The 19,191-nt window shown below is 37.4% G+C and overlaps 1 protein-coding gene across 1 annotated transcript; it reads left to right on the forward strand.

Annotated features, from left to right (window-relative positions):
- The first annotated feature begins 181 nt into the window (after positions 1-181).
- LOC125657069 (sulfotransferase 1B1-like) lies at positions 182-19,191 on the forward strand. The gene is made up of 6 exons (XM_048887703.2): positions 182-225; positions 4,838-5,012; positions 8,621-8,938; positions 9,108-9,211; positions 9,451-9,634; positions 18,647-19,191. Exons 2-6 carry the CDS (start codon positions 4,838-4,840, stop codon positions 18,748-18,750), a joined length of 885 nt encoding a protein of 294 aa, XP_048743660.1. The 5' UTR covers positions 182-225; the 3' UTR covers positions 18,751-19,191.

Genomic DNA, 19,191 nt, shown 5'->3' on the forward strand with positions numbered 1-19,191 from the left:
CGATGTCAAAATTATATTTCAAATAGTAGTGTTATCTGGGGTTCAGAGGGATGTGTGTTCCAATACCAAGTTACATTATCGAATGTAAGCTATTTTTTGTCATTGTTTTCAGCCAATCAAATTTTGTGTCACAAGTAGAATTAAAGTATTTATCAATACGAATAAAAAATGCATTCATAGAGTATATGCCAACACACGTTTTACAGCACAGAGGGAAAATATAAGGTAAGAGTTTTCTGCTCATTTATGAATGATTGCTCCATTTCAAGCATTAAACTTAACCCGTGTAAATTCAGACTTCACCCTTGTAGAAACTTACCTCATCCTAGACTTGCTCAAGTCTCTATGTTGTTTTTATTACATTATCATTTCATCCAAATTTTACTGTGTTTCTCTGCTCTCTACCATACTTAATGTCACCAAACATAGAGTTTGGCATTATCAAAAGTATTAAAGAGAGCACTGATTATTAAACATAGAGACTTGAGCAAGTGTAACCTCATCCCTGTAGAACTAGATATCATCCCTGTAGAATTAGAAACCATCCATGTAGAATTAGATCTCACTCATGTAGAGTTAGATCTCACCCGTGTAGAATTAGATCTCACCCGTGTAAAATTAGATCTCACCTGTGTAGAATTACATCTCACCCGTGTAGAATTAGATCTCACCCGTGTAAAATTAGATCTCACCCATGTAGAGTTAGATCTCACCCATGTAAAATTAGATCTCACCCATTTAGAATTAGATCTCACCCGTGTAGAATTAGATCTCACCCGTGCAGAATTAGATCTCACCCATATAGAATTAGATCTCACCCGTGTGGAATTAGATCTCACCCATGTAGAATTAGATCTCATCCGTGTAGAATTAGATCTCACCCATGTAGAATTAGATCTCACCCATGTAGAATTAGATCTCACCCGTGTAGAGTTAGATCTCACCCGTGTAGAATTAGATCTCACCCGTGTAGAATTAGATCTCACCCATGTAGAATTAGATCTCACCCGTGTAGAATTAGATCTCACCCATGTAGAATTAGATCTCACCCGCGTAGAATTAGATCTTACTCATGTAGAATTAGATCTCACCCGTGTAGAATTAGATCTCACCCGTGTAGAATTAGATCTCACCCATATAGAATTAGATCTCACCCTTGTGGAATTAGATCTCACCCATGTAGAATTAGATCTCATCCGTGTAGAATTAGATCTCACCCGTGTAGAATTAGATCTCACACTTGTAGAGTTAGATCTCACTCCTGTAGAATTAGATCTCACCCGTGTAGAATTAGATCTCACCCGTGTAGAATTAGATCTCACCCATGTAGAATTAGATCTCATCCGTGTAGAATTAGATCTCACCCGTGTAGAATTAGATCTCACCCGTGTAGAGTTAGATCTCACCCGTGTAAAATTAGATCTCACCCGTGTAGAATTAGATCTCACCCGTGTAGAATTAGATCTCACCCATGTAGAGTTAGATCTCACCCGTGTAGAGTTAGATCTCACCCGTGTAGAATTAGATCTTACTCGTGTAGAATTAGATCTCACCCGTGTAGAATTAGATCTCACCTGTGTAGAATTAGATCTCACCCATGTAAATTAGATCTCATCCGTGTAGAATTAGATCTTACTCATGTAGAATTAGATCTCACCCGTGTAGAATTAGATCTCACCCGTGTAGAATTAGATCTCACCCATGTAGAATTAGATCTCACCCGTGTAGAATTAGATCTCACCCGTGTAGAATTAGATCTCATCCGTGTGGAATTAGATCTCACCCATGTAGAATTAGATCTCACCCGTGTAGAATTAGATCTCACCCGTGTAGAATTAGATCTCGACCGTGTAGAAACAATAGCAATCGTGTATAATACCTGTCCGTATACACTATTTATCTAGGTAGAATCTCCTTACTCAATGTTACTCAATGTGTCCACGGGTCCGTGTTTGCCCAACTCTCTATTTTGTATTGCTTATAGGAGTTATGAGATTGATCACTGTTCCTTATCTTCACCTTTATAGGAGTTATGAGATTGATCACTGTTCGTTATCTTCACTTTTCATATTCAAACAAATGAATGTGAATGGAGATATAAAAACGTACATTAACGTATCATAGATCGCCGTATTCTCTATGTCATTCCTTAGAAAAACTTCAACATCACAGGTCAAGGAAATCTTAAGTAACCACTCATCTGTCATTGAAAAAGCACACGTGTAGTTGTAACGATAAATTCTACCGTGGTTCTAATTATCACACGCATCTTTCGGTATAGAGGGCAACAAGGAAACTGTGTGTGCCCGGTTCCGCTTCATATTAACTTGTATTTTAAACCATTATCAGATCCTTTTATGTATCAGTGAACGAAACGTCTATTCTGATTCTTTTCTACTTGATGTGAAGGTATTGAAAATTTGTTGGTTTCCTCTATCTATTCAGCACTTACCTTTCAATCCCTGCCACCAAAATTACCATTTTTCACAGTAAAAATGCGCATGCTTAATGCTAATATTCATAAGCAAATATCAACGTCATCTTATATGTTTATTCCCATTCCATTACTTGAAATATCGGTGGCCATGATGTAATGCAAACCCAATGCAAACCCGAAATGTAACATTTAACGATGCAAATGCTACTTATGTTTAAGAAAGGAAAAATGCCCGTATGTAAAATGATTATAATAAAATAGTATAAAATGATTATAATACTCATTGTCATATACGCAGCGATCGGTTACACAAAAAGTGCAGATAATGAACAATGATCAATGCAAGGTGAAGATAACGAACAGTGATCAATCTCAAAACTCCTACAAGCAATACAAAATAGATGGTTGGGCAAACACGGACCCCTGGATACACCAGAGGTGGGATCGGGTGCCTAGGAGGAGTAAGCATCCCCTGTTGACCGTTCACACCCGCCGTGAGCCCCATATCCTGATCAGGTAAACGGAGTTATCCGCAGTCAAAATCAGTGTGCCAAGAACGGCTTAACAATCGGTATGAAACACGTCATGACTCCTATAAAGAATACGAAATAAAGAGCTGGCAGACACGTACCCAGGTCTGGAGGTTATAAAACTTTTTGAGCATGTTTTCATACTCAGATTTGATCCCCATGTTCTAGATAGTACTCATACTCAAAAGTGAAGGTTATAAAACTTTTATTAAATCATTCTCATACTAAAATGGATTACATCCTCGCGATCTTTTGAGTATGCTTCAGAAGTTAGAGTTATACTAAAAAATGGCTGAGTATGCGTGCGGTAAAAGTTTCATATCCTCCAGGCTTGTATATACCAGAGGTGGAATAGGAGTAAACATTCCCTGTCAACCGGCCACACCCATCGTGAGCTATGAATATTTCCTTCTCTCATTTTTGTTGACAACGCAACTGTCAATGATATAGCCTTTCATTTCTCGTAAGGAATGGTCGAATAAAGTGATGAAAAAAAGTGATTTGTTTTTAAATTACTAAAGGTTCCCTAAAAATTTTTAGAGTCCACATTTGATCTACAACATTTCTGGCATATGTTGTGACAAAGTACGCTTTTAAATTTCGCCTTCACAGCTGTTAATATTTCGTGAAAAGCAACGATAGAGGCTTGGTAGAACATTTACTGGATCCACCAATGTATCTTTCTTTGTAAGGTTTTTGTGAAGCTTAGGAATCCAGTATACATGTACGTACGGTAACTCATATTCATCCATCCCATTAACTGCAATTATCTATCCGTTCTCATTTATTCATAAACAGAGAAATATAATGAAACACCAATTCACACGAAGTTATAAGGATGGACAAATGTGGTGTTGATCTCTGACATCAATGTAGCAACATGAATCCTGCCACCAGAACTGTCATTTATTTCATCTGAACGTATGATTGAAATTGAACTGCCCTCTTATAGCTTCTTCTCTGTTTGTGTTTCTGCTATGGTTTGATTATTTCATTTTCATTCATATGTCGACTTGTTATATCTCAGTGATCTTCAAATAAAGGACATAACAGTCTACCACATCTGCATTATACTTGGATATTTTATTGAACATAAATGTTAACACCAGACTGCCAACTCAACTTTAAGGCAAACGAGATGACTCCAGCTTCTCCATTGTCACAATCCCAAATCTGTGTAGCAATATGCCATTACATGGCTCAACTACAAATTGTGTTTATGTCTCTTAACTAATTTGAAACACAATAACACGATCTGTGTATCGCCGCGCTTTAACACGAGACAGAACACTGCCAGTAGTTAGCGACCTCTATGGTTTTATAGTGACTTTATTTGGAAATATGACCTGCCAGTAGGTTGAATACTGTCTGACATGTTTTAAACCGATTTCACCCTTTCCTGATCCAAATGTACGGCTCATGACGGCTGTGACTGATACACAGGGGAGGCATACTCCTCCTAAACATCAGGGCCCCTATTCACAAAACATCTTACGACTAAGCTGAAAAAATAATTCTGTCTGATAATCAAATTCCAATCACAAGGCCATACGTATGTATTCAAGTTTTATAAATCATGGACGTACTTTACTTATTAAGAAAATCTACAAGAAATGAAAAATAAGAAAATTACAGTGTTCATAAATTTGATCTTACTCGTAAGATATTTTGTGAATAAGGGCCCTTGTCCCACCCCTGATATGTACAGGGGTCCGTGTTTGCCCTAGCGTTTGCCTCTATGCATATTCGTTACATGATTTATGAGATTGATAACTTTTTTCAAGTACAGTGCATTCAGCTAAATACATCCGTTCTGTTAGTTAAGTATATACATTATTCATGTATTTAGCAGAGTATTTCTCTTTTTAAGATGAGTAAGAAAGATATCAAAGACCCTAGTGGTAAAGTGGTGATGCAGGTTGTGGAATATGACGGATTTCTGTTTCCTTTCAACTACACGGGCAACATAGAGAAACACCTGAAACAATTAAAATACATGTCATTCAAGGACGGTGATGTCTGTGTGATTTCATACCCCAAATCTGGTATGTGACTTACAATTTTGCTTCTAGAGTGCATGGAGAGTATGGATTGAACATCCATTTACGAAGCCAAAAATGAATAATATGGTTGAATTATTGAACATCAACTATTTTGAGAACCGCAATCAATTTCTAGCTAACGATAAAACCTCAGCAGTGTTACAACTGCATTGGTTATAAATAATAACACCACTTGAACTCGGAAGACATCATCTAATGATATCAGATCAAGTGAAATATGCCGAAATACAATAGATTGAATGAAACATTGCTATCCATTTTGAATGCACATTGTAATACATATATAAAATGGTAAAGTAGAACGTTTCAGGAAGAATATAATAGCCTGCTTGTATGTAAAACTTATACGGTACCAATTTTGATGCACCAGATGCACATTTCGACAAATAATGTCTCTTCAGTGATGCTCAACCGAAATGTTTGAAATCCGAAATAACTATGAAGTTTTAGATCTAAATATAGCCAAAAACAGCGTGCCAAACAAGTAGAGCCAATTAAATTAAATCCATATACATGTACACGTAGCGCTGGTATATGTACAAAAAATCTGATAATTTCAGTCAATAAAAAGCCCCCTTGAGTCATCCTTTTAGCATTTTCAACTTCTAGCACAAAATATCATTATTATCATCATTATCATGATCATTATTACCGGTATGTTTCGCAAACAAAGTTTGGGAACATATTGTTTTACGCTCTCTCTTATTGTTATTATTAAGGTCTTCTGATTTTCGATTTATAGTGATCGTATTGTTTCTTTTTATTATCATTATTATTACTTCCCCTTTTAGTACATACGATTACACAACAACTCCTCGATTTTTTATAAATTGTTTTGCGGATGATTTGTTCTTGATATAAATTTTTTGATAAAACGCAGTTCTATGAAACATTCACTTCCGAGTATGAGATATTGACTTCTGAAATGACTCATAAGTCGATCTTGTGCTGCAAAGTAAACATTAGGCCCACATATGTATCCTACCTATGTTTTCAAGATTCGTCGCAAACTCCAACTTACATTGTCAAATTTGATAAATATAATACATGATCCAGTTATTTGAAGAACCAAGATGGTTTCTTTCACAGTCGACACTTCCTTGGTATGTTGCTAAGCGTTGCAAGTAATTTCGTTTGTTCATCAGTGTTTGTTAAACTATTTCATAAACGAAAAAGTTAATTTGTAACTACGTTATACCATATAATCAAACTTCGTGTTGTTTGTGCTTCTTACAATCCACTACGCTTTGTGGGTTTTAAAGCGTAAACTGCAACAAGTTAGAGTATATGGTATAACATAGTTACTATACTTTTATGGTAGTTATAACGACCTAGTTTGCCAATGCAGCCTATCATTGGGTGAAATGCTACCTGACGTGTTTCACATCGATTGTGAGACCGTTTTTGGCGCACCGGTTTTAGATGGCCCAGTTTGCCTGATCAATATATGGGGCTCACGACGAATGTCACCGGCCGATATGGGATGTTTACTCCTTCTAGGCACATGAACCCACCTCTGGTGTGTGCAGAGGTCCGTGTTTACCCAACTATTTATTTTGTATGGCTTGTGAAAGTTGTGAGATTGGTCACTGTTTGTTATCCTCACCTCTCATAGGTGAAAAATCGCTTTATTCCTTAAGTGTATAATACTCGCATGTATTTTCATATTCCTTTTCCACAATGATATTCTACTTTCATTCCTTTCGGAATTCCCAGTCGCTATCATTGATGTCCTACATTCATTTCTTCCGAATTTCCTGTCGTGATTCATGTCGAGGAAACTATATGTTCTTACATCTAGATTTGCATGCTAAATAAAGTGATGACGATTTGCTTCCGACCAATCAGACAAATGAGTTGAATTCAATATGGGTTACGTACGAAAATACTTTGATTTTACGTTCGAAAAATGTCAAATTTTGAAGTTTCTCTCTGAATGAAAATGAGCATTGTTACTAGATGAAACGTCGTATACATGTACATACCCAAATGTCGAGTTGAAGGCCATCTCAAGATGTTTTCGTACGTAGAAGCTTTTTTGATAAATATAATTTCTTTCTTAGATTGTCATAACCCTGCAAAACAGACATTCTTGGTGAGCTAATAAATATGAGTTGAATAAAAGTGAAATCTGCATATACATGCAATGGGAAGAAATATTTTGGGCTTGACAGGAAAACGAAATGAGAACAATTGCAGATGTTCTAACCACTGCGTAATTGAAGCCGATATTCACAGTCTATTTATACCTGAATACTACAGGTGATATTCAGATTTTACTAATTCGTATTGTTAAAGAGTAATGCAACATCGGTTTAATATATTATGTAGGACTTCAAAGTTCGATGGGACTCTAAAGTGCGATGGTCACGCCAAAGTACAATGGTCTGCCCCAAACCCCGATGATGTGACACGCCAAAGTGCGATAGTCCACATTCATGCGCCAAAGTGCGATGGTCTGATACGCCAAACTGCTATGGTGTGAAACGAATGTGCCATAATGCGATGGTGTCGACACGACAAAGTCCGATGGTGCATACTAGTGCGCCAAAGTGCAATGGAGTGACATGCTGAAATCAGTTGGTTTGTGAACGACAGAGTGTTTTTGGTACAGACTGTACCAACTGTATGATGTTGTTTCATCAAAATATCAGTACAAAATCCATTCACAACAAATAAAGATTAGAACTTATTTCCTTGTCGTGTTATTAAACTCAAAATTGTCTAACACGAAATCGTATAGAATGTTTTGCATTATAGCATACCCCCAGGAATTTATTATGTGTACATCACAAGTAATAATGTTATCATCGGAGTGTCATTAAATAATGTTTGGGCGATGTAGATAGTTCGACAACAAATGCACTTTGCCGTTCTCACAATCCTCAACGTTGCTGTCATCCATGTCAATCTTAATCACCCGTTCCTTCCTACGATATTTTCTGAAGAAGTTGGTGTCAGCACTGCAGCAGAAAGAACTTTTGTTGAGACAAACTGACATTGCACCTCTTCGGTTTCATTTTGAAAGGCGTTAAGAATGACGTCACAATGACGTGGCGTCATAAACGTTACTGAACCCTGCACCATCCCACTTTGGCGTCCGTAAAGTTAACAAAACATCGCACTCTGGCGCAGACCATTGCACTTTGACGTGACCCTCGCACTTTGGCGTGACCATCGCACTTTGGAGCGACCATCGCACTTTACATTCTTACATATAAACTACGGACTACTCCGTTTACTGATCAAGATATTTGACTCTTGGTGGGTGTGAATGCTCAAAAGTGGATGCTTAGCATCCTAGGCACCTGATCCTACTTCTGATGAGTCCAGGGATCCGTGTTTTCCCTACTCTTAGTTCCATATTTTTTATATGAGTTATGAGATTGATCACTGCTCGTTATCTCCACCTTTTCGCTAAGTTAAATTTACAAACAGAACGAATCCATTGAAAATTTGTCCCCTGGTGAAAACAAATGCATCGAAAATTTATCACCACACATAGATAATTCAGCATAAAGTTTACTCAAAGAATCAATAAAATCATGAATCTCTAGATATCTAACTAAAAATCTGTTTCATCTCTGTAGGTACGCATTGGTGTTATGAAGTAGTGAGCATGTTGAGAAATAACTCTTCTGAGTACCACGACACGATGCCCCCTCTTATCGAATTGTTTCCCGTGGACAAACTTCAGCAGGTTTCCGATGGTGTTTATGTGTCCCATATGGTACCTCGACTTATGCCGAACGATTTCATGGCCAGGAAATGTAAACTCATCAACATCTACCGAAATCCAAAGGATGTAGCTGTGTCATATTTTAATTTCGTCAAGAAAACAAGAGCTGGGGAAATGATGAAGGACATGGAATTTGACGTCTACTTCAATCTGTTTTGGACAGGACAACGTAGGATTTGTTTTACATTAAACCATTTTTGTTGCAAGTATGTTGGGAATTTCAATTTGACTCCGGTTTTAAAACATATAAAGATCATAGAAATATAAAAGGAAACTTGATTTCAGTTTTTCGTGACTAAATCGATTTTCTAAGTTGCTGTATAATGTATACATTTCAGTTCGCTGTTGTCCCTGGACAAAATATATAAATGAATGGGCAAACTATAAAGAGGAGAATCCATCGCACCCTCTCTTAAATCTCTGCTACGAAGACATGAAAAAGGTAACAACTCCACAGTCTCGCAATCACAACTAACACGGCTTTCTCGCGCATGCATACACTTGGCTTTTTAGTGATATTTGGTGCAGAATTTCTTACAAACGGTATACCATGTATTCGTACAGAATAGGTGAGCTTCCTGTTTTTAACAAAATAAATGATATCGAATAAACGTATGACAAATGATAACTCCTAATTAAAAACAATTAATCTGTTTTGAATCAACTTGTCTTTCGTTATAGGACCTTATGACACATGTAAAGCAGATTGCGGACTTCCTGGATTTAGACACAAGTGACGAACTAATCACTGAAATTGCGAATAAGTGTGAGTTTAAGGCAATGTCGGCTTATAAGAACAGCAACATTCCCGAGTCTTTGAGCATTGTGACTGATTTAAAGGATGAACACATATTCTATTGGAAAGGTAATCAATTCAAATGTTCTCTGAACACTTGTTCACTTTGCTAAAACATCCTTTCCACTCCGCGGTTCTTTTTTGTCTTCGATTCATTTCGTGTATCAATACACAAATCCATATCATTGTTTTATGAAAGTTAAAACACCATTTCGTTAATTCGGAGAATTGTGCCTTGAAATGTGTTACCAAGATTCGACAAACTAAGATTAATTACAAATATAGATCAGCTAGTAGTGACAGAAATCAAGATGGGCGCATAGAAACGCGCTCCTCATATAGGCAATTCAAATATACGTCCTGCTTTTTGAATCCAGAGAACATAATGTGTTGGTGAATGTTGCTTTTCTCTTTGTTGAATCTCAATTTTGGAGCAGGAAACCATTGTCAAATTGATGACATGTACTATATCTAATATTCTATCACCGGTACTGGCGTTAGTGAACACTACTCGAAACATTTTTATGGCTCAAACGCAAAGAACGCGAATTGTAAATCTTTGAATACCTCTATAACGTTAGATACTACAATGGCAAAATATCCAGGAAAGTCAAGGATGGGTAACGAGAAAAAAAATATCACAAGAGGAGGTATTAAAAACATTGTGTCCAATTTAAAAACTGTGAAAGAGAGTGTAAGTAGAACTGTAAACAATGATTATCTCAGAAAGTGCAAACAGAAACAAGCAATACGTGTTTATAAATTTATTTGGCGATAAAGGGCACGGCTGATTAAAGTATCAAAAGCAAACAAATCAAGTTCAAATTGTGGGCTGCATCACACAAATGGCAAGCCCCAAAAGCATCATATCAATGTCAACATCAATTAGGGATGACCTTGACCCTGGGAGATGGAAAGGTCAAGGTCAAATTCAAAAACAAATTCAATATATGACCTTGAACCTGTGAGATACAGAGGTCAAGGTCGAAATTCAAACACATCAAACAAATATGGCATTAAGCCTGGGAGGAGCAGAAATCGAGGCCGAATTTTCAAATCAAATGTCATATTTTTCACATGTACATAATAAGCCGCTCGTTGAGCAATGAGCTCATCAGTCACACTAAAGTCATTGTTTCTGTATCAGCCGCACCGACATTTATTTGGGAGTGTAACCTGAAAGATAAAGCAAGGACAAGCAGTATCCTGGTTTCAGGAAAAAAAACAAAGACAACAGAACAGTTCCGGGTGGTAGGGTTTGGGTTTTAAAAATTAAGATATTAGATACAAATTCTTATGAAATAGGGGAACACCAACCTGTGTGTAGCAGTTATAAATGGAAAAGGTTGATTTGATCCGGGGCACTTAATTTATATATGCCCAAGGGAAGTAATTGTAGATTAATGAAAGACAACTCAAATGGTTTGCAGCCTTCGATAACAGCATCTTATGTGAACATGCGAATCACATAGATGCCAAATTATCTCAGAAAGTGCAAACAGAAACAAGCAATACGTGTTCATCAATGTATTTGGCGATAAAAGGCACGGCTGATTAAAGTATCAAAAGCAAACAAATCAAGTTCAAATTGTGGGCTGTCTCACACAAATGGCAAGCCCCAAAAGCATCATATCAATGTCAACATCAATTAGGGATGACCTTGACCCTGGGAGATGCAGAGGTCAAGGTCAGATTCAAAAACAAATTCAACATATGGCCTTGAACCTATGAGATGCAGAGGTCAAGGTCGAAATTCCAACACATCAAACAAATATGGCCTTAAGCCTGGGAGGAGCAGAAATCAAGGCCGAATTTTCAAATCAAATGTCATATTTTTCACATGTACATAATAAGCCGCTCGTTGGGCCAAAAGACTCAACTGCAAGAGCTTTGCACCAAAGCCCTTTCAGTTGGGTATCCGCCACCGATTGGGTGGGGGTAAGAGCGGCAGCCGTGCCCTATCAGGTTACGTGTGGGAAAACTTATAGTGGAGGGTAAACTTGGACCTTGAATTTCATGATAGATTCCCGCCCGCCTTGCAAGGTATTCAAGAATATTTGATTGCCCAATTGTGATAAATCTACCCCATTGGATTGAAAAAATTGAGGATGGTCGGATATGTCAGGGTAGTGAATGATGGAACCCCCAACCTCGCACACTCTACTCTGAATAAAGGAATTTATTCGTTTTCTAGCTTTCTCCACAGCTTTTATGTTTTGTGTGTATCGCCAGGCAATTCTGGGCAAAATGAGCGACCATATGATGTGTGCATTACAAAATTCTTGTCTTAGATAATGAATCAATTGATTTATTGCCAACCTTATTTTTCTCACAGAAGTTTTACCCAAGTCGTTACCACCACAGGGGATTAACAAGGCGGTAGGGGAACGCAGTTGTGTTAAGTAGGGCCATAGAAATATGTCAGGAAAAAGACGTTAATAAACAGATCAATCTGTGACAAATTCTGTAAACACAACCCTTTTATAGAAAAACAATATGTATATATCATTAAGTGCATATTGACCTCTTATACATTTTCCACCAGACCGACAGTCTGTACATCAACTCTGTATCACGTGATCAAATATCAAGATAAAAACGTATCGTGTATGTATAAATCGTGGAATTGGCACGATATCCAGATATTAATGCAAGTTGAAATTAATATAACTTCAAAGCATATTAATTTCTTAATTTGAAAAGTGCTGAGAGCAAGTTTATTGTGACTTGTAACATGTCTAATTTTTGCATTGAATGTGCAAGATGCAGCGATTTTCGCACATACGAAGTTGAATCTAGCCTGAAAAACATATTTTCTGTTGAAGCCAGAACTTGTTCCTTTAACTTTCTTTTGGCACTGAAGTTCACATGTCACATAAATCAAACATCTTTCACTTAAAAACCTCGGGGTGTCATGTCAATGATGAAAATTTTATGTACGGAAACCCTGTTTATGCAAATGAGTCCATTGTGAAAGTAACTATACGTGTAGATTAGGGGCGATATCAAGATCACAATATGATATGGATATTACTTTAGCATGTATGCTATATAAAGAAGAAATTGAAACTTTTTCAATATCAAAGAGAATTAATATAACCCATTTGACAGAAACTTTTACGCGATTGCAGTTTACCGTTTGACAGCGGTGGTAAATAACGAAACAATATTTTGACATTTCCAACCACAAAAGGACTGTATATATCTACGTCATGGCCTTCGTCATGACGTATTTTTCATTGTGACGTCGTGCAATGTGCCAGTGCGGTAAAGTATATGTATGTACAGCACTGGTATTAAAAAAATTATGGGGAAAGCCTTAACTCAACCGCGAAGGGCCTACTTGCCGTAGGGTCTTTATCTTGTTAATCGCTTTGATCAATTCGAGTCCTCCATAACCCTGCCATAACAATGAAACATTTGTCGTTTCTAAATTGAGATTGGTCCCACCAGGCCTATGTAATGACTCTACATGTGCACGTTTTATGATAGATGACCCAAACATCCAAATGAACTGTTCATCTGAAATTACACGATACTGATTTTAAAATTTTGGTATGCGTATATAAGTTTAATAAAAATTTGATGCCCATCTTCCTGGGGATTGTATAACACTGGGTGGAAACCCTCTTACTGCCAATTCCGTGCAGGCCCCTATTCTAAAGGAATGAGCTTTATAGGCTTTGGTATCCAATTTGAGAGCTGATATTGCCTTTTCCAAGACAGATGTAAATTGATACCTAGTAACAGAGGAACCACAAAAATGACAAAAAAGTGGACCTTTATGCTTTGGACTCATCATCAAGAACTTTGTGAGTATTTTGTAAGGGCATGCAATATCATCCGTGCTTTGGATTTGTAAAGTTGTTCCCCTGCCAGTTTGGTCAGTTTTGGAAAATTTTACTTCCAGCTGCAGGCATGAATTGATGTGATCAATATGTAGATTTTCCCTCAGTAAGACCCTTTGATTGTTTTTGTGTGATACAACTACTTCACTAACTCTCAAGAACCCATGAAAGGCAGTAGTGAAGGCAGCAGCAAACAATAGTGTTTCATACTTGTCTGTGATTACACTGGGCAGTATTGCTATAATATCTTGCAAAAGTTGCTTTGTAATTGGCAATCTGCAATCCTGCGTATGGGTAATATGTTTCAGACCTTGCAATAACTTAGTTACCAAGAATTGGTTGGTCGGATCTTGGTAGCCTTGCAATTTTACAAAGTGGGATAAACCTGCTAGGTAGGAACACACCGTTGCATAGGTAAGACCCTTGAGTGACAAGTATGCTACAAACTGAACAACTGAATCGAGAGAGGGTGGCCATGGGGAATTATGACCATGTTGACTACAAAACTATTGTAAGCCTGGAGACCAGTTTGGTATGCCTTGTGCGTATTTCCAGAGAGGGCTGCATGAAGAAGTTTGTTTACTTCAGCTTGGAGATGAGAGACTGAAAGCTGGCTGGAACGCTCAATGGTGAGGTCTGTGCATGAGGCGTGACCTGGTGGAAGCGTTACCACTGTTTACGAGATATTGAATCAGCAATTTCATTACATTTTGTATTTATGTATACTGCCCTAAATAAAAAGTTGTTCAACATACATTTTATTATGAAAGGACGGAGCAAACTCATCACTCTTTTTGATTTGGATGTTTGCTTGTTGAGGATGGTGACCAGTGCCTGGTTATCAATGAGAAACAGTACTTTCCTATTTTCAAGATTTCTCCCCCATAGACTTATGGCTAATACCACTGGGATCAACTCAAGTGTTGTCATGTCTGAAAGGATGTCTGTTCTATCCCAATCCGAAGGCCAAGGAACGTAGCACCATTCCCCTTGAAAGTATGCCCCACAGCCCAGATCCTTAGCACCTGAGCTGTCTGTAAACAAGTCTAGCACTAAGTTGGAAGACCACTCCGACTCACAAAAGTACACTTTCCCGTTAAACTTTTGCAAAAATGTTAACCATCAGTGCATATCTTCCTTCATTTCTTGATTCAATTTCACTGAGTGGTGTGGCTGCCGCACACCAATGGTTGCATCCTGCATTCGCCTAACAAAAGCCCTACCTGGTACAATAGCTTTAGTAAAGAAATTGAGCGTCCCTAACAATGACTGTAATTGCCGTAGCGTTACCAGCTTTCTGCTTACAAGTTGCTTTAGCAATAGACTAAGTTATATGCACTTTGCAGTTGGAACCCGTACCATCAGTACCAGTATCAACAGTATCAATTTCTAGCCCTAAAACACTAGACTATGTGTGGGACCTAAAGATTTGTCCTCTGCCAATGGAACCCCTAATTCCTGACTTGTTTGTTTAAATGTAACCATTAACTTTGAACAATTTAAAAAATCCTTGCCAGCGAAAATAAAATCATCTAGGTAATGATCAATGGTAGTCAAGCCACTCTTTAGTTCCACAACCCATTGTAAAAAAAGTAACAAACTCCTCGAAAACTTTGCATGATAAAGAACAACCCATTGGAAGGCACTTGTCTATGTAATAATTTCCATCTACCTTGATTCCCAGTAGATCAAAATCACCTGGATTAATAGGTAGCAGTCTAAATGCCGATTTAATGTCCATTTTCCCAATATAAGCCCCTCTACCTACTTTAGCCAACATTTGGACAACAGCATCAAAAGATGTATAATGCACTGTGGATTCTAAAGGGTCAATATACAGGTTCACGCTATTATCCGGAAGAAATGACAAATGAGTAATAAGGCGCCATCCTGAATTATCACCTTTCGGAACAATTCCAATAGGAGATATGCGTAGATTAGATATAGGCAGTTTCTTAAATGGTCCCCCAATCCTTCCTAATTTGACTTCATTGTTTATTTTTTCCATAATTTCGTGGGGAAGTTGACATGCTGAAACTAAATTACTATTTTTTTAAATGGGTTCTTGGGCCTGAATAATGTAAATGGAATCCAAAAGAAAATCCTGACAATAATTTGTTTGCTACAGCTCTATTGGGATAGTTTACCAGGTACTTCTTTAGCACCGATTTATTGATTGGGGTTTTTCCTAGTTCCCATATGTTTTTGGTTGCCTGCATTACTGAATGTGTGTGGTTGTGGTGACTGCTGTCTCCAATATTGATGTTGGTTTTGAAACCCTGCATGGTAATTGGACGAGGTGTATGAGGGGCTTGGGCGACGAAAAGATGATTGACCCGATTTTTGTCCATAAGGTGTATAGAACTGGGGCTTATTTGGATTGCAATTAACTTGCGGGTGCAGGCCACTACAACGAGTGCACGGATGAGAATAATGACATTGCATTTTTGTGCAAATGCCCTTAAAGTTGTAGTCGAAGCACTTTTGTGTTGTTTGTGATGGAATGTAGGGCTTAGGTGACATATAAAGTAGCCATAATTCTGTATCAACTTCCCCCAGGAGCTGACTGGATTGATAGCCTTGCGAAGTCGGTATTGGGTGTCATACTCAAACCAAGTTATTGCCCCTCTTGCTGCCCCTAGCCTTACTGTATGGATGTACTTTACTAACTCAGATGATTTAGCAGGGTACGAGGCCAGATATATTGATGTAAATATCAGCATTGCATCAGTTCATTTATCAATGGAGTCAATCTTTTTGTCGCCTCTTTGGTTATTATCTCCCCTGCACTAGTGAGTACCAAGTTTCTTCGGTTTGTATTAGCTCCATGACCCCCAGTAGATGGGATGAGGGATTGAAGTTCAATAAATTTCCCTTGCACTATATTGTGCCTAACTGACTCGCTAACATGCATACCTAAATTATGCACTGATTGCGTAGGTACAACATCATTACCTTCTGCTGTCTGCTGTACCCCTGGTGGGCTCTGCTGTGGGAGAGGTGAAATTGTCTGTATATGCTGCTGTGGAATCTGCAGATTTTGGTGGTCCTCTGTACCCTGCAGCGGGACCGGTAACTTATTAACTGGGAATGATAAGGGTACTGTGGGGTCTCCATCGATTGACGACTTTTATCCTTGTCAGGTTGTGGATCAGGCGGTGGCATGGCTTGGCCGTCTTGCCGTCTCCCCCTTTTGGACCTTTTGGGTGGTTGGTCTGATGTCTGTCGTTTGTGTGGCATGACAGTTGACCGCCTTGTGCAATGATTCTCTCAATGAAAATTCAACTCATTTAAATCATATACATGTACGTACATATAACAGTAAATGAAGATCGAATACAGATCCCTAGCTTTTCGGTCTGGGGTAATGAATATTGCTTATAATTAAATAGGAAAGAGTTGACTGAAATCCCGTAACTGCTAGCGGCTATGTATTTAGTTTGTAAATAACTTAACAGATATAAGATAATTTCTAGTCCAGGTAACTGCACCAAGGTATTGACTAGGTATGCAAAAGTAAAAAAAAAATACTCAACGTGTTATCCATGAAAACTCCAGTAGATAAAGATTTCGCATCTCGATCCCGATTTGAATTTATGACGTCAGTCGCCAAGTCATGCAAGTGTAGCTCGCGCGTAAATATATTATGACCACGATATAACCGTTACATTGTACAGAAATTTCAGTCTGACTAGAGCGAGTCGCTACTAATTCGCTTCTTGTATGGATAATTCTATAATTAATATATCTGTAATAGTTTGCATGCGAACAAAAGGAATTAATAAATTCCTTTTGATTTGTACGATAACCCCCCCCCCCCCCGATTAAAATTGGTATGCAATCGTAAAAATAATTAATTCGAATCGTTTTCCCTTATACGTACTTTTCACTGTATCAAAATGTCTAGAAAATTTAACAATCAATGTTTGATCAATTAAAAAAAATTAAAAAATGTAATGAGGAAACCAGCATGGCCGGTGATCAGAGACACATGTAAAATTAGACAAACAATCCGATGTCATCGTTACATCTACAGCGCTAAAATATGACAAAGAAATCAATTAAACGCAATAAACAACTGTGTTAAACCATATTTGAGGTTTTGTGTATTTAAAAATTAAGATATTAAATACAAATTCTTATGAAATAGGGGAACACCAACCTGTGTGTAGCAGTTATAAATGGAAAAGGTTGATTTGATCCGGGGCACTTAATTTATATATGCCCAAGGGAAGTAATTGTAGATTAATGAAAGACAACTCAAATGGTTTGCAGCCTTCGATAACAGCATCTTATGTGAGCATGCGTATCACATAGATGCCAAATTATTTTAAAGTCAGTGATCGCATCCGCAATAAACTTTTGGTAGAAAAAAGTAAAGAATTAGCGGAAATAATTGAAACACAAAAAGATGAAATAGAAATATGAATGAGATAACAGAAAAATCGGAGTTATAAAAACAAATATATATCATATATGTGTTTTAGATTCAATGTCATGGGATAAGATATTGGACACATCAATTGAAGTAGAATTTTGTTGTGTTTACGTGAGGTTTTCTGTTGAATAATGTAACAATAGTGTAAATCACTCGTTAACAAATGAAAGGCAAACAAGCGTTTTGAAGGGTTTCAAATTTCAGCGTTTGGGTAATGTCAATTTATTGCAGTTTCAAACAAAGATTTGGGAATATTGCAAAAATAGATTGGTTTTGTTGGAAAATATAACTAAGTCCTACAAACAAAGATGTTACCCACACCCAGACTCCTCCCAGAAGTCCTACTCTAAAGCCAGAGTTGAGATTTTGCACTTATCCATACACCTCTCCCGGAAATCTCCCTCTAAACCCAGATTACCGGAAGTGGGATTTTGATGGACTTCTGTTCTATAAAACTGCTGCCACTAATCCAATATACATGTATCATAGATAAATGCTAAAATATGTCAATATGCGAAGATAAAGACTTACATGCGATGCTTACTCTTCATTGGCACCTGATCCCACCTCTTGTATTTCCAGCATGGTCCATCTGTCTTGTTATTTTGCATTTTATAAAATTGTAAGATGGATCAATGCACTCTTGATCTTCACCTTTTCGCATTCAAAGTTAAAACATGCAAGCAAATCTTAAATAATATGCATGACATTTTGATAAAATAGATATCTTAAGCACCATTTTTAAATGGATTAAAGTTATATTGAAGCTATGTAACACGACATGTGTGGTTATAGGTGGAGCAGGGAATTGGAAGAATTGGCTGAAGGTTGCTCAAAGTGAGGCAGTGGATGCAGCGGTGGAGGCCGCAAAGATCCCTTTGGAAATCAAGTACACTTAAAGAACGATGATATATTTCTGATAGGTATAAAGAGAAAAAAATGTTAATTTAGTGCACATGGAAGTTACGTCAGGAAACAAATGATACGGAACTATACAATTTTCAAAATGCTGTAACATTACATGTAGATCGGAATGTGTCAATCTAATCCAGAAGGAAAGTGAAACGCAAGTGTCATTTATCATTTCGTTTGAAATATAATTTTATTGCTGTACTGATATAATTCAATATAACATATAAGTCAGTCGATTGATATAAGAGACCATGTTGCTTGCAGATATACCTCAAATGTATCCTTTTGCAGTGTATTGTACATTATATCTTAACTGAGGTGCTTGTTAATATACTTGATATATCTTTATATCGAGGCTGCATTAATTGGTTGTTCATGGATATGTATTTATGATACATGCATATTTGGATAAACAATAATCAATAATA

This window comes from Ostrea edulis, chromosome 7, assembly GCF_947568905.1.
Source record: "Ostrea edulis chromosome 7, xbOstEdul1.1, whole genome shotgun sequence".
NCBI lineage: Eukaryota > Metazoa > Mollusca > Bivalvia > Ostreida > Ostreidae > Ostrea > Ostrea edulis.